General features: G+C 38.1%; 2 protein-coding genes across 2 annotated transcripts; both read right to left on the bottom strand.

Moving 5' to 3' along the window:
- Nucleotides 1-440: 440 nt before the first annotated feature.
- On the bottom strand, nt 441-1,973 carry LOC135595387 (aspartyl protease AED3-like). The gene has a single exon (XM_065086229.1). It carries the CDS (start codon nt 1,948-1,950, stop codon nt 592-594), a length of 1,359 nt encoding a protein of 452 aa, XP_064942301.1. The 5' UTR covers nt 1,951-1,973; the 3' UTR covers nt 441-591.
- A 2,980-nt stretch (nt 1,974-4,953) lies between these two features.
- LOC103968675 (uncharacterized) lies at nt 4,954-15,864 on the bottom strand. The gene is made up of 3 exons (XM_009381971.3): nt 15,497-15,864; nt 14,866-15,130; nt 4,954-5,400 (listed from the first exon to the last, which is right to left on the bottom strand). Exons 1-3 carry the CDS (start codon nt 15,753-15,755, stop codon nt 5,169-5,171), a joined length of 756 nt encoding a protein of 251 aa, XP_009380246.1. The 5' UTR covers nt 15,756-15,864; the 3' UTR covers nt 4,954-5,168.
- Nucleotides 15,865-16,083: the final 219 nt, after the last annotated feature.

Raw genomic sequence — 16,083 nt, 5'->3', positions numbered from 1 at the left:
AGTTTAGTAAAAACTTATGCACCTCTCAATTTATCAAGTAACTCATACACTATTAGAATAGAATTCTTATTGATCATCTTTCTTTCTTACTAATAAAATAAAAAATATATATTTACTAATAAAATTTTATATATATATATATATATATATATATATATATATATATATATATATATATATATATATATATATATATATATTAACCCTAACCACCCCTACTGCATCTCAGTTTGTACACTCCCAAGCAGTTAAGGAATCTTATGAATCAAAGAGGTAAAAATTCTTATTATCCACAAATACACCTATAAATTTTATGTAATAATTCAACATTTTCATCTTGTTCAAATACTATAATTTTATTTTCAATACTTTTTAATTATATCAAAAATTTATAATATATCTTTCGAAAAGTAGATCATGTGGTATTATTGATGAGAGTGTTTGACGGAGCGACCGTAAAAATCATAAATTGAAAGGACAATTACAGAGATTTTAATTCTGACGAGACATAAATATATAACGCAATTAATGCGTGCAGTCTTCTTGACGGAAGTCGGCAACCCATTTATTGTTCTGCCTTCTGATGTAAGCTCAGGCAGCAGCAGTACAGAACTCGCGCGCGAATCCGACCCTGGCATTGGGCACATCAAAGAAGACACGGTGGTTCTGCTGCTGCACGTTGGCGATGACGTTGAGAACCGAGTTGACGTTGTCCGGCGCGGCGGCCATCGCCAGGCACGTGATCGACCCGGCGGTGCTGTGGATCAGCGCGTTGTCGGGCGGCAGCGTCACGTTCATCCCCATGAACATGAGCGTTATGGCCGGCGGCTTGATTGCTCCGTTGTAGCACGTGTCGAAGCCGCCCAGCGACGTCACTGGTCCGGCTGCCTTAACCCGCCGCCGGAACTCGTCCCGCAGCGCCGCATACGCGGGTGCCACCAGCCGGGTGAACATGGTCCCCGAGTCGATGATGGTACCGGCGCCTGTGGCCGGGTCGAAGGCGAACGCCGAGGGCGGGATGTCGAGCACTCGGCGTCCTACTCGTATCCCAATCATGCTCACGTAGTAGAGGGAAGAGCGGCGGGCGTTGGACAGCAACGTCGTGGTCTTGATCTTCGTCGGCTGGCCGATCGGTCCCAGTCGCAGCGTGCCGGAGAAGTTTAACGACTTGAAGCTCGGGAGACAGTAGGAGAATGTGGAGGCGTAGAGGTCCTTGGTCTGGGACAAGAAGGAGAGAGGGCCGCGGCCGAGACCCAGGAGGCCCTGAGGCGGAATTGAGTTGCCCGTCATCTTCTGCACACACCCGAACGTGTACGACTGAACGACTTCGGAGGCGAGGGCGAGGATATCCTGCGCAAGCCCGGCCTGGACGGAGGAGCCGCCGTAGGTGAGATTGAAGGCGCACGAGGCTGCGCCCTCGGGACAAGAGGGGTTGGGGACCTGAGCGCACTGGGGGGAGCCGCAGGGAAGCGGGCGGTAGGTGGTGGAACTAGAGGGGTCGAAGGAGGCGGAGGTAGAGGTGGAGGCGCAACCTGTGCAGGCGGTGCAGGGGAACCAGGCGGCGTCACTGCTGGTGTCGAGGGCGACGAGCATGGGCTGCGCCGGGGTGCCGAGGCTGGCGCGGACGACGTAGTTGGGGATCTGGAGGAGCTGGCGACCGGGGGCGATGGGCACGAAGGAGCGGCCGGAGGGTCTGTGAGAGGTGGCAAGCGAAGCCAGGTAGGTGAGGCGGGACTCGTCGTAAGTCATGAAGTTCATCATGGTGTCCTCCCAAGAGGAGGAGCGGACGGAGGGGCGGAACGGAGAGCAAGGATCGGAGGCGCGGAAGATGTTTATGGTGGAACGTTGATCAGGTGGAGTGGCACAGTGGCTAGGAGCGGCGAGAGCGAAGGGGACGAGGATTAGCAGAAGAAGAAGACCAAGTGGCAGCAGCGACGGAGAGGAAGCCATGGCAGTGTGGGTGTGGGTGTGGGTGTGGGTGAGAGTCGAGTGGGAGCGAGCAGTGTTTATATAGATGAAGGAGGGAGTCTGAAGTGGGAGGCAGGAAAGGTAGCAGAGATGCTAACTCATGATGCACAGACTGTAATCCACCATGGTTTGCATCATGGATTACAGGTTCGAGTGTGGGCAGCCGGAAGAAGATAGTGGTGTTGGTTGCTAAGGAGCGGATGATGGCTCATTTGACTGACCACGCTCGCATTGGATGCAGACGTTGGCACCGATTCGTCGTTGTAGAGATTTGGCTTAATTCACATTACGCAGCGACTCGATATATTACAAAATGATTCTATCACAATCAACAACACACCGTCAAAGTTGCAATGCAGATTGAATACAATATCACTTCTCAACTACCGTCTATTTATTGGCGATATAAAATAATCAATTCAATCGAATTATTGAATCAAGTAATCACGTTAAATCACGATATATATATATACATATATATATATATATACATACATATATATATATACATACATATATATATATATACATACATATATATATATATACATACATATATATATATATATTATTAACAAGCATAGTCGACCATTTAACTACTAATCAATCTACTTATGTGGTCACTCATCTTGTTTTTCATTGTTTAATCAGAATCCACTATCTTGCAAAGAACGATACAGTCAATTGTATCCGTCCAGGTGCCATTATCATTAATAATTAGTCAAGAGTTCAAATCCATCTCCATTACGTTCATGGGAAATGAATGAACCATGCCAAGCTCTAAAAACATCATCCTAGTTTTTAAAGCGATTTGGAAATCGCACCAATCCGCATCTAATAAAACACATACCTTATCAAGTAAATAAATATACAATGAATACATGATTCCATGAAGTGACCGAAACATTTATGGTATCATGGTGTGCCCCACCTGGTGAACGAGTAATTATGAAGCCCTAAGACAGTAGATAGATAGCAAGCACATCATCATTGCATGCCGCTACTGTAATCCTTATTGATCCTTCATGCCTAATAGTTGTATTGGAAACTTTGGTCTTTACGAGGTCTCAAACTCAAAGCATTGGATAGGCTCAACAATGTGTCCCAACATCCAATCAATATCTTCTAATAGTACCTCAACGATAGCACATCAAGTGAAATTCAATTGAAATGTATCGACTATCTCGATTGGTAAAAATTTTGTCAGTGTCTCATCTTTATCATTTATTTTTCTATTAAAAAAATCATAAACGAAACAATATATTACAATACAATTTTCCATGATTAGGTGAGCTTAAATTACAACCATAGAAATGGTAAATCAGATTAGACTCGAGAAAAGATATGTCTAAATTATTTCTATGCTTAGGAGGACAAATCTCTTCAGAAAGTGTGGACTGGTCAACCTCCCAAGCATTTTAGAAATTTTAGATGTGTTTTTGTTATTATTTTGAGAGACAATTGCACACATTTTTGTTTATTATTAGAATTAATAGCTCTAAAATAATTATAATATATATTTTATTTGAACTCATATAAAAGGAATTATAATGTCCTCCTACAAAAATATTTTTGTGATATTATGGGATTTACTTTTTTTAAATTAGAATCATGTTTTGGCTAGGAGAGAGGACACAAGGGCAAGAAAATATGCATAAAGACTATCATGAAACTTATGAGACGTCAGAAATTATGACCGATTGTCGATCCAACTCTCCCCTCAGTTCCCTCTCTCTCTCTCTCTCTCTCTTTTCTTTTCTTTTTTTCCTTTATTCTTTCTCCTCCTCTTTTTCTTATCCAAATGTTCCTTCTCTTTCTCTTCATCAAATTCTCTTGTATACATTATTTCCCTATTACCTGAATAATTATTCAAGACTCCTCTTATCATTCATTTTTATGGTCAATCGCCTCATGATGCGGCATCCAAATTTTGTGGAACCTAATGGAGATCAGGTTCAACTAATTTCGGTGATTTGGTTTGTTCTTCATGGATCTCTTAAAAGGGTCTTCTTTCTTGGTTGAAAAAGTAAAAAAAATGCTGCATTGAGACAGGAAGATAATTCATTTTGATAATTTGATGTTCGGTTATAAATGTTGAATCAAGTTGAAGAATTAAAAAAAAAAAAAAGAGGAATCTAATGATCAAACGCATCTCCTATCATACGACCTTCTATGACAGCATGATTTAATCTCCAACTCCTTATGTTCCAAACACTGTTAAGATTCATTTACACTTTTTGGACACTTTCTTATAAATATGTATAAAAAAAAAAAAAGAGGTCAAATAGAGAGGGGGTTATCAATCCAACCTAGAAAGTGGGTGTGGTGGATACCCAATATGACATGAAATGCCATGGTTGAACAAAGCTCTTTAGTTAATGCAAATTAGTCAAACGGAAGTCAGCCGAAAAGGGAAAAACTCATTACAAGGATTTCAATTTTTTCTTGAAACTGATAATAAAATCATATTACTCAATCAGTCAAAATATATGAATCTGTACCTTTCCGAAAAAACTATTGTAAGCACCGATGTAGATGCAAGAAGCCTATTGTACCCTTCGACCCAACATTTAAGATATTACTATAACGAGAATAACAAGAGAACCCTCATCAAAATAAAGATTCATTTACCTGCTGAAGCCTCTGCATGGCTCCCCAGATTCTACAGCAAAAGCCATGTCACATGCTGAAAAACGACTAAAAGTGAGGATGAGTTAATAATCCAATGGATGGGCAATGCTCACATTAACTTGGATCTATGGCACCTGTCTCGGAAATAATTTCAATCTTTCTTCCCCAGTTGGGCATATCTTTTCTTTTTCTCCCTTAACCCACATAAAAAACCTTTGTATGGCTGAAGACCATATAGAAGGCCTACCAGCATCAAATCCATTATTGTGTTTTAAGAAAATCTAGCTGTATAAAAAGTACACTACTGCACAAATCTCTCTCTGGACAGACAAAAAAAAAGATACAAGGCTTGACTGGGAATAAAAATTAAAGGTTTCATAGCACATTCTACTTCAAATAAACTTAGGGAATCTCTTGATCTGAAACAAGATAAATAAGTTTCGGTGTGAACACTCACATACATGTTTCCTATGCAACTGTCGAAAAATCCATTGCATCGGGCATCCCATGCGACAGAATACAACAGGTATCCTATGTACAGAAGACTAGGTAGGCTTCCAGCAAAAGCATCACATGTAGGTCCGAGAAGACCATTTGTTTTCATACCTCCCAAGCGAGTATTCCATAGCCGGTACCTCAGTCAGATGAAAAGGATCAGGCTCTATACCATAGTCAGTCAGTGGCCTATGTTCAAGAAGATCATCATGCTTGTGCACAAACTCTGGAATTTCCACTTCTGCTTTCTTAATGTCATCCCATAGATACTGCAATCGGCTGACATACTTGATTTTCCAATACAACCTGCAAAGCATTAAACATCAGGCCTCAAGCAGTCAAAAGAGCTAAAATGGTACAGACTTTCTGTGCTGCATTTTTAGATGCATGCAAATATTTGATTACATCAAACCAAAAAGAAGAATTCCAGACAAAATTACATGTACATGGAGGAGAAATGACAAGGAGGTCAGCATGCATCTCTTTACTTGACCTTGGTTACTACAAGTTGCGACTACTCAGCCATGAAAGAAGAAAATGAAGGTCAGGTAAAATCCATGTCTTTAATAGCTGACAAAAACTGACCAAGTATAAACAAATAGCAATGACCACCCTCCATATTTAATGTGATTTAGATAATCCATGATTCAGAAGTCTCAAAAAGGTGAGCAATAGAAGATGAACACAATCAAATTAATTGCAAAGCACCTTTGAAGTCTGTGCTGATACAAATTAAGTTTACCAATGGTTCGAAACTAGAAGTTCCATTCAATGCATTAGTTTTGGTAAAAAAACATCACTTGTTTAGCAATGCAATAGTTTTGTTAAAGAACATCACCTTCATGGATGAGAGAACACTAATTACGGGCATCAATAGCACCCTATTGCCCTCCCAAACAGGGGGCGAACCCCTCCCCATACCCCGACAGCCCCCTCTCTCCTCCTTTGATAGCTCCCTACTCTCCTCTCCTATACGAGGGAAACCCCCCCCACATACCCCAACAGCCCACTCTCCCTCCTCTGATAGCTCCCTACTCCCCTCCTAACCCAGGGCAACCCCCTCGACATACCCCAATATCCCCCTCCCTCCTTGTATGCTTATTTTTTTCTGTTAAAATAGCCTATGAAAATTTTGAAGGATTGATTTGTCATTGCTACTTCTTGGCAATATGGATTGTCACTATAGATTTAGGATCTTGAATTTGTCATACCTCGACAACCCTGTCTCCTCCTTCACCTTTTCCTCCTTCGTGCTCTCCTCCCAACCGATAGCAACCCCCCTCCCCATAACCGAACAGCCCCCTCTCCCTCCTTCGATAGCAACCTACTCCCCTCCTATCTGAGACGAATCATCGATAAGAAACTCAAGAAAGGATACTGCATAAAAGAATAATTATTTAATGGATCCAAAGGATCATAAAGTCATAACATGTTTTGTGATAAGACAACTAAAGGCAGCATATTTCATAAAAGCATCTACATGCACAAAGTGTCCTACATTGGTGAAACTTCTTTTTTAGCAAAGGGCGAGTGGCGAATACGGGATTTGAGCCCAAGACCTTGCAATGAACCATCAAAGTTTTTACCAACTAAACTAGTTAATACCTTCCATCGGTGAAACTTGAGCTAGAGGAATATATGAATAAGAAAAAAACCCCGAAAGATTGAATCATATGGTTGCATGAAGAGGAAGATGTTGAGAATCCTGGAGATGACGTTCAAGAGGAAGATGATGTGGAAGAACTAGGGGTTTACATAGGCGCTCGGGTGAGGCAAGGCGAGGCAAGGCCCGAGCGCCTCAAGCCTCAACCAAGCGACGTGCTTTAGTGAAGTGCCGCCTAGGGGCTCGCCTGAACCCAAGCGTCGGGCGCCTCGGGCAAGCATCCAACTGAAACGAAGCAACTGAACCAGACTATGAAGTCTAGTTTGGTTGAACAATAGCTTAGGTGGTTCGATTGAACCAACTAAGTTATATAATGTCACTAATTCTATGCACACAAACCCTGCCGCCCAACCCCCTCACCGACAACCCCAAGCCATAAACCCTAATTCTTGCGCAACTGCTGCCTTCACCACTGTCGCTTCCTCTGCCACCGACAGACGGGTCCGAAGGTCTAGCTTTCGTGTGCAGTTCCCTCAACCGCAACTGCTTTCGTGTGCAGCTCTTTCCACCATCGAGGGAGAGGACCACAGCTTCCTCCGCCCACGATGTCACCGTCCATAGCTTTCGCCGTCATCGCTATCACCATCCGAAGCCTTCTCTATCCTTGCTGCTGCCATTCGTAGCTTCCTCTGCCGCTGTTACTATCATCCGAAACTTTCCTTCGCCACTACTGTTGTCGTTCGCAGCTTCCTCCATTGCTGCCGCGATTGTCCGAAAGTTCCCCCATCACCGTTGCCCTCTCCTTCCCCACTTTCCACCATTAATGACTCTTTTCTCCCCTCTAACTATTGTTAATAGTAGATTAAATATTTTTAACAGTCAATTGTTAACTACTGTTATCATATAATAGTCCCTATTTAAATTTTAATATTATTAATCTCTATTTATTAATTATATTTTATATTTTTATAGTTTTATATTTTAGAGCATCTCGTTTTGCTCGGGTGGGCGCTTAGGCGAGAGCTTAATGTCTCAGGCATTTTCAAACCTCGACAACTTTTGACGTCTAACGCTTTTTAAATCACTGAGAAGAACTAAATACTAGTGGCAGGAGAGTACCAAAGAAAGGAAAGCAAGTTGTTGCCAAGAAGTTAAACATTACACAAAAGAAAAGGACCACTGGACTTGTATATATTTCAAGAACCAAGTAAATCAATGCAAAACCAAAAAGGAGTACGGATAAGGCAAACAATGATACATGTGATAAAGATGCAAGAGCCAAAACAATTCAATATTCCCTCATTCCCTTCAATGTGACCCATTTAGACAACTTTAATCATATGATTGAAGCTATTGGAAGACGGTCTTCGATTGAAGCCTCCAAATTATCATGAGATAAGAGTTCCATTATTATAAAATGAGTTAGACTACACAAATGATTTGATAAATGGTCATAAGGATGCATCAACAAAACATGGTTGTTCTATTATGTCAAAGGCATGGACTAGTACGAAACAAGAAGTATAATCAATTGTTCACTAGAAACCATTTTTGTTAAGCCAATTGATATATCTTCTTTTATAAAATCTAGAGGAAAAACATTTGAATTACTTGAAAAGTTTATAGAAAGAATTGGAGAGCAAATTATTGTACAAATTATATTTAATAAGGAAACAACTATCTTAGTTATTAATGACTTTTCCTTTGAATATTTTAATTAGGTTATTGTCAGACACTTATCAATTTTATTTTTCTCTTTTTTAGGTAAAAATTACTTCAAGCAAAAAAGTCATATTTGTATTGTACTCTATGCACAACATTATATTGATATAATGTTAGAGGATATTAAAAAATGCATATATCAATTATATTGTTGGGTTTATATGTAATCACACTAGAACATTGAACATGATGTATAAATTTATAATTAATTAAAAATTGGTGAGATATGGTGTCACATTTTGTCACTTCATTTCTGACATTAAAAAGTATGGATAACAAAATCACACCCTTATAAACATGTTTACCTTATAGACACATTTTGTCACTTCATTTCTAGCAAGAGGGTTCACGACTTTTAATGCATATAGGATATGCTTTTAAGATGATATTAAAATGTTATCGCTTGCCCTCTTATCTTTCGCATCTTTTGCTCATTTACTTATCATCCATTTTTCCCCTTTTTTTCGAGAAAAAACATGTTTATAAGGTTATGCTTTTGCCTATGCACACTTTACGGTGTCAAAAATGAAATGGCAAAGCGTATCACACTTTATTTCATCAATTTATTTATTATTTACAAATTCTCTCAACATGATCAATACTCCAGTGTGATTGTATATAAACCAAACAACAAAAATCATCTTTTCTAAGGTCTTCTTGATGTCTACAATATTTCTAATAACCTCTATACTGATACCAATACAATGTGTCACACATGTAATACAAATACGATATTTTTGCTTAGAGTAATCTACCTAAAACAATAAAATAAAATTGATGTGTAAGAACACATGTATTTCATTGTCATACTAGCTAATTTAATCATTCAAACGCCAAATCGTATGCTAAGTCATAGTTGCTTCCACCATCTATTATAACCTAAACAACATTTTACTCCACAATTTATTTTACAAACTTATCAAGTAATTCAAATTTTTTTTCTTCATATTTCATAAAAGAAGATGCATCAATTGAATGAAAAATTAATCAAAAAATTAATTACTACTTTGTCTCATATTGGTTCACGCATATAACATAATAAATTTGCACATGCATCCTTATTACCCTTCATCAAATTATTTGTATAATCAAACTTCGTTTTCAACAATAAAATTCTCACCTCAAGCTAACTTGGTGGTTTAAATTTTCGACCATATCTTGTAATAGCTTCAACCAAACTGTCAAAACGGGCCGAATTAAAAGGAATACATGGAAGAAGTGAAGAATGTACTGAATCCTTCTTGCCCTAATTTTTTGCATCATTTATACTTGTTTGTCTTAATTTTGATCCTTTTTGACTTTGCATATCTCTAGTTCTTGAAAGTTGGAACATATATCCTTTCTTTTATGAAATTTTAAGCTTCTTAGCAATAACAACTTCTTTTCATATTCTATCAAAGACTATTTTCCCACTAGCATTGATATCTTCTAGATCATTTTCCTCTTTAACATCATCTCCAATATTCTGAATATTCGGTAAAAAATCATAAAATTTAATCTCTTGTGTATTCTGATCATTCATATAGGTCTGTAACATTTGTTTTACACCAAGACATTTTTGCATCAAAATTTTTGCATGCTGATGCATTGTTGAAGTTCCCGACTTTATGTTGTTTTGTATAAAATATACCACTTCTAGTAGTTTTCTCGCTAAATATACAAGTCACGGCATTCGGATCTTCAGGATTCTTTATATAATTATATTTTCATCCTGGATCTTTTCTTTAGTTCCTTGCATATGATTGTTTACACTTACTCTCTACACTTACCATTGTTCCTGAAATATAGAAAGGATCCAAGGCAAAATACATCAAGAAATAAACTAATAACTACTTATCATGTGGTAGAGTGTTGTTTATCCTAGTAGGATGCTCAAATCAAGATTATTTCCATCTAACAAGGTGATGTTATGGCCTAACAGGGTGTTGTTTTGCCCTGAGTTCCTAAGAGGATGCTCAAATCAATAAAGCAGGAAATAGGGAGCTAAGCTCAAATTTTTAGTGTTACCCAAAGACTTAAAGAAGAAAGAGAATGAGATGGAGAAGATGGTAGTCACCAACTGGCGGAGGAATGTAGCAATGTATGGCGGAGCACGAAGGAAGGTGCATATGGCAGATCCACATAAGAAAGCTTTTACGGCGAAGCCACGAAGGAACATTATGATCTCAAGCACAGTCAAAATATGGTGGAGGACAGCTAGGATCGACGACATATCGGGAGGAAGGTAAGTCTTAAGCTTATATAGCATTCGCAACAGAAGATGACAATCGCCAATTGGCCTCGAAATGCAACTCTGGTGGTGCATAGGGCGAATGAAGGTTGTGGTTGACAAGGTATGGTGAAGGAAGAGAATAGTTGAAGGTGTCTGGTAGAGGAACGAACCAGACAACGACGTAGGGTATTTTTTTCTTCCGGTCACCAAAAGGGTTAGGGTCTCGGGAAGGGGGTTGTTATTTGGTTTAACCCAAATGAACCTGAACCTAGCTTCAATTGGCTCAAGCACGCGCTTAAGTTGCCCAACGCCTAGGCGGCGTGCATCATGCCCATTTAACATCATTCATATAGATCATCTCCGAGGGACTCGGACCTCGCCTCACCCCGCTCGAGTGCCTAGGCTAGCACCTTTTCATCTTATCAAAACACCATCTCAATTTTGATTTGATAACAAAGGAATCATTGAAAACATTGTTAGAATCTTCATCCTATGAGGTGAATTTCCGTTCATGTCCATTTCTTAAACAAACAAACTAGACATGTTAGGGAACATAGATCATATCTATCATATTCTTTATGATTATGAATTTTGAAGGTTGTTCAAAATAATTTCAATGTACCTACTAAAACCACTGATATTATAATTATTCCTCAATAATTGAGTAGAACAAACAAGATGAGGGATTGTATTCCTGAAAACATAAGTCAAGAATGCTATTGAGTACCTAACATGCATACATTCAGTAGAATTCATTAATATAAAAGAACTGGAGATATTTGTCATACAATTGATGTCAACATATGTTTGCACACACACATGCACAGACAATGTTTAGGATGATTCCGTATGAATCTATTCTAGTAATGTAGTTTAGATTTATAGATATAATGAACTCTTTAAATGCTCTTAGCAAATTTTATTACAACATGGAATTGGTGAGAAAATTTCTCAGGTCTTTGCCAAAAAATATGGGACACCAAAGTGACGTCTACACAAGAAGAGAAGGACATAAACTTTCCACTCTTGAGAAAACTAACTGGGTCTACTATGACCTATGAGATGTGGATCTAAGAAAGTGAAAATGAAGAAAGCCAAGCAAATATGAGTGGCACTTTTCAGATCCTTATCTCCTTTTGATAATTCAAGTGATAAGAGAAAGATGATGATAGCCTTGATTAAAAACTAGCCCTACTCTCAAAACTACCGAAGAAGATTCTGATGAAGAAAGCCATAAAAAAAATAACAATAAGAAAGATAAAGGGAAACAAACAATAACAAGGAAAGATGAATTATTTGCTAGAATGTTAAAAGTCAGGACACTATATGAGTGAGTTTTTGTTCCTTGTGAAAAACAAGGATGACCAAGAACAAGAAAGCACCCTAAGCAACTTAGGAATTAGGATAACACCTCTTGAACATGTCAGAAGAAATGAATGAGACTTAATATAAAAGGACATTATCAACCTTCATTTGATGGGTCAAAAAGACTAAGATCAATACAAAGCTAAACTTTCAATTAACAAGTAATACGATGTTTTGATTAACTTAAATGTTTACTTAATTAAATGAGTTAGAATCTAAAACGTAAATCTTAACTTGCTCTTTTTTAAAAGAAATTTTTCAAATGCAAAAAATGAGGCTATGAACTCAAAATCAAGTTCCTGTTATGAATTTGAAACGATTATTTTGCAAGTTAAAGAATAAAACGAAAGAATTGCTTCAAATGGATAATGATTAAGTAGTTGTAGATAATAAGATACAATCCTTATCCAATAATAGTCGTTGATGAAATGTTAATCCATGAATAAAGCATATATGCATGAAAATGAGAATGAGATAATGAATTTTGGGTGATTAGGTCTTGTGGTCTTTTCATTCTCTTTCTACTTTTTATGTGACGGGTATTTATTTCAAAATAAAATCTTCTTCCATTCCACAGTCACCTGTTCCCCTTTTTTTCACTCACTTTATGGCTATCAAGCCCTGGGTACCTATTGATCTAGTTATCTTTGCCTTAATGTTGTCTTAGTTCAATGATGCTATATCAAATTCATATGCCCATTTGCACTACCATGCGATGTAGTTTGCATCATCCTGCCCTCGTGCTAGACCTTTATTGGTGAGCCTACTATTCATGCTAGCTTGATTTGCTCATCCAACTAATTTAGTAGTGAGATCCAATGTTCTTCAGTGAAACCCCACCTGTTTATTTGTGAGCTTCATTGTTGTTGAGTGAAACCCCCATACAGGAAACTTGTAAAGGTTTGTCTCCAAGATGTTAAAGGAATAGATTACCTCTAAGCCAATAAAAGATAAGGTTTGTCTAAGAGCCTAGCAAAGAGAACCTTTTTTATAAGCTTGGAAAGAGAACTGGTGTCAGGATTGTTCTTGAGCCTGAGAAGAAGAACAAGTGTTGATTTGTTCTTGAGTTTGAAAGGAGTGTACTGAATTTGATCTTCACCAATGGAAGAACATAATAATTCAGACTGCATTTGGCTGGAGGAGCATAAGAGCGAAAGTAGACCATCATGCCATACCACTATAAAGATTGTTTTTGTCTTCCTTGCTCCTTACTCTTTTACTTTGTTCCTTTACCTTAGTGCACTACAGTAAATTGCTTCATTTGTTATCAGGTTTTTATGACAGTAATCGTTTAAAGTTTAAACACTGTCCATCTGTCAAGCTTATCTCATATTCACTACCACAACCCCTTCTTAGTACCTAGACAGTCCAAACAATCATACAGTCAAGAATAAAAATGCTTATTAATATGAGATCTACTTAATTTGAGGCATAATTATTGTGGAAGTTCAGACTGGACCCAACAAGTTAGTTCTGCTTAAGCACCAATCTAACTACCTTCTCAAGGCATGCAGCCAATTTTCTAGTACCTATAAATAAATCTTAAATAAATGATAAAAATTATGCTAAATATAGACTAAAATCATTACCTCCAACAATTATGACCCACAACCCAACACTAAATTAGCAAAAGTAAGCATGCATAAGCTAATGATAGTGATATCTGCAAGTCTAAAAAGGTAATACAAGAGTAACCTCATCACTAACACTAACCCCGGCAACATCAATACATGACAATGATCCAGTTGCAGTTGTCAGGCAGTATACTTTCTACATAATATTTATCTGAAATTAAAAATGCCTTAAAAAATACTTTATCTTCAGAAAAATCATGCATTTATTATTGAAAATTTATAATTCTCTCTTCATAATTTCTTGCAATGCCTTAGGTATGTTGAAATTTTAGAAAAAAAGGTTCAAAAGAAATGATATCTTTAATTAAAAAACCTTGCAATAACTCACCAAACAAGAAACAATCCATGCAGTAAGTTATATCTAGTTCAATACTGAATACATTTTGAAATTTTAATATCTAAGACCAAGATATGCCAAATTTTGTTAACCTAAATTTCTTGTTGAGGAGTCTAGTGCATTGAGAAAGATGTCAACCCAGATCCAAGATTATTATTATATTGCCTACTGAAGTCCTTAATCTAAGGTCTAGATTATTATTATAGCTCCTACTGATATCCTTACTTCTACTTAATAAGATGACAAAAACATATTTAAACATGGAGTTGAATATAGCAAAACTTTTATAAATCTTCCAAGATCATTAGATCAAGTGAACCAATCAAATACCACACAGCAACAGCTTAGTAATGCTTATAAATTAATTACCAATCAATTAGAATCAGTCTCAGATATCTTTTATACAAAAATTACTGAACTACTACACTAGTCTTTCTGTAAGATAGCTTGATATACACACTTATAATGGCAATGATTAGAATTTGACGTAATCACATGACCAAGTTATAAATAACCTTTGGTACCTTTTAGAACTCTGATAATCATCATCTTGTTAATATTTAACTATTAATGAACTGATATCAAGAGAGCGATATGATTCTTTTTCATTCTAGAAACTAATGACCCAGTCCACAAGTCAGCAACCAATGTTGATGAACAGCCTAACCTCATGTCTGCTTCTTGCATTCAGCAATTTACAAGGAAATTAGTAGCAGTCATTCCACCACAACAACCCCTCTCAACCCTTCTTTTTCAATGTCCACTCCTTTTATTTCCCTGCACCCTCCATCTTAAGATGACCTTATTTCCTAGATTTCATTAAATCCATCTACAAGTGAAACCTAAGCTTATCTCATCTCTATAACAAAAATGTGACAAACATCTATATGGCAGTTACCTTCCACTTAAGAAGAAGCGTCCAAACGTGGCCAAGACCAACCTAGAACGGAGTCCTGGATGCAAGAAATACACAATCTGCAGCCTCTCTTTGTAGCCGGAAGGAAGCTCCTCATATATCCACCTCATTATGGACATTCCAGGATTGTTATCCTCCGATTGCACGGTGCTGTGCATGTATAGGATACAGAATGGTCCTTCCTGTAGCTCTGTGAAGAATTTACGGAAGACATACCTCTTCAAACGCTCCCCATTAATGATTAAAGCTGCAAGGTATCAATAGTAATCATTTCTTCGTCAGAGAAAAGGGCTAATATTTGTTAAGAGACAACTTTGGTTCAAGAAATTAAATGCATCCACCCTTCAGTCTATCTGCTCCCAGATCAACAAATTCTTGAAATGACTAAATTGGGGACTTGGAAGAAAATCTAACAGAAATTAGGGAAATCACACTTGAAAATTTTCCGATAAATCCCCACAAACAACAGCAGCCAGATCATATAAGAAGAGGCTTAAACAGAGAAGTTGCTAATCTTCTAAGAAAACTTCAATCCTGAGCAGGTCAATCAGAAAAGAAAGGAAGAAGGAAGAAATCGCAACTGTAGAAAAGTAGGGCTTCGAGTCGAACAGACCAGGGAAGTACTTCCCGACGATCCGGAGGATGCGGTTGCCGGCCTTATCGGCTCCCTCTAGGCGAAAGGCCTGAAGGACCTCAAGATCGGAGAAATCCTCGTCGGCGATGAGGTGGGCGTGGCAATCGTGCCACACTACGTTCTCATCGTCGTCCTCTGCCGCCTGGCGCTCCGCCGGTGAGAGGAAGGAACGGGCGTCGACGCCGAGGTCCGACGCCAGCACCACCACCGAGAATTCTTCACCGGCGTTTTCCGCCATGCCGTCGATCCCCTTTTGCCGAGTTCGTGCTTCTCTCTCGGCCGCTATTATTTCCTTGTGGCGAAGGGAATCGCTGTTCCCCGTGACCTAACCTGCGACGACCCTCGTTGAAAATTATTTTTCTAAGATTTTCAAAAATCATAAATGATTTTTAAATGCCAAAACCATCTTGTATGTATTATGTTTAAAATTGGAACGAATTTAATTATATTTATACTTGTAAAATCGCTCTTTGTTGTAACAATGATTTTAAAATTAATTCGGTTGCGATGATTTCTAGTTTCTTTGAGACGAAGCTAGAAAATTCGATTGTTGATATGTTTGCTTG

This window comes from Musa acuminata, chromosome BXJ1-2 (genome assembly GCF_036884655.1).
Source record: "Musa acuminata AAA Group cultivar baxijiao chromosome BXJ1-2, Cavendish_Baxijiao_AAA, whole genome shotgun sequence".
Classification (NCBI taxonomy): Eukaryota; Viridiplantae; Streptophyta; class Magnoliopsida; order Zingiberales; family Musaceae; genus Musa; species Musa acuminata.
The sequence above is the reverse complement of the archived record's forward strand: the minus strand, read 5'-3'. Positions and strand labels throughout refer to the sequence as shown.

Coding starts and splice junctions, on each gene's coding strand:
- LOC135595387 (XM_065086229.1), bottom strand. CDS start 1,950: ATGGCTTCCTCTCCGTCGCTGCTGCCACTTGGTCTTCTTCTTCTGCTA.
- LOC103968675 (XM_009381971.3), bottom strand. CDS start 15,755: ATGGCGGAAAACGCCGGTGAAGAATTCTCGGTGGTGGTGCTGGCGTCG. Junction 15,131..15,496: donor CGTCGGGAAGTACTTCCCTG/GTCTGTTCGACT, acceptor GATACCTTGCAG/CTTTAATCATTAATGGGGAG. Junction 5,401..14,865: donor CGCTTCTTCTTAAGTGGAAG/GTAACTGCCATA, acceptor AATGCTTTGCAG/GTTGTATTGGAAAATCAAGT.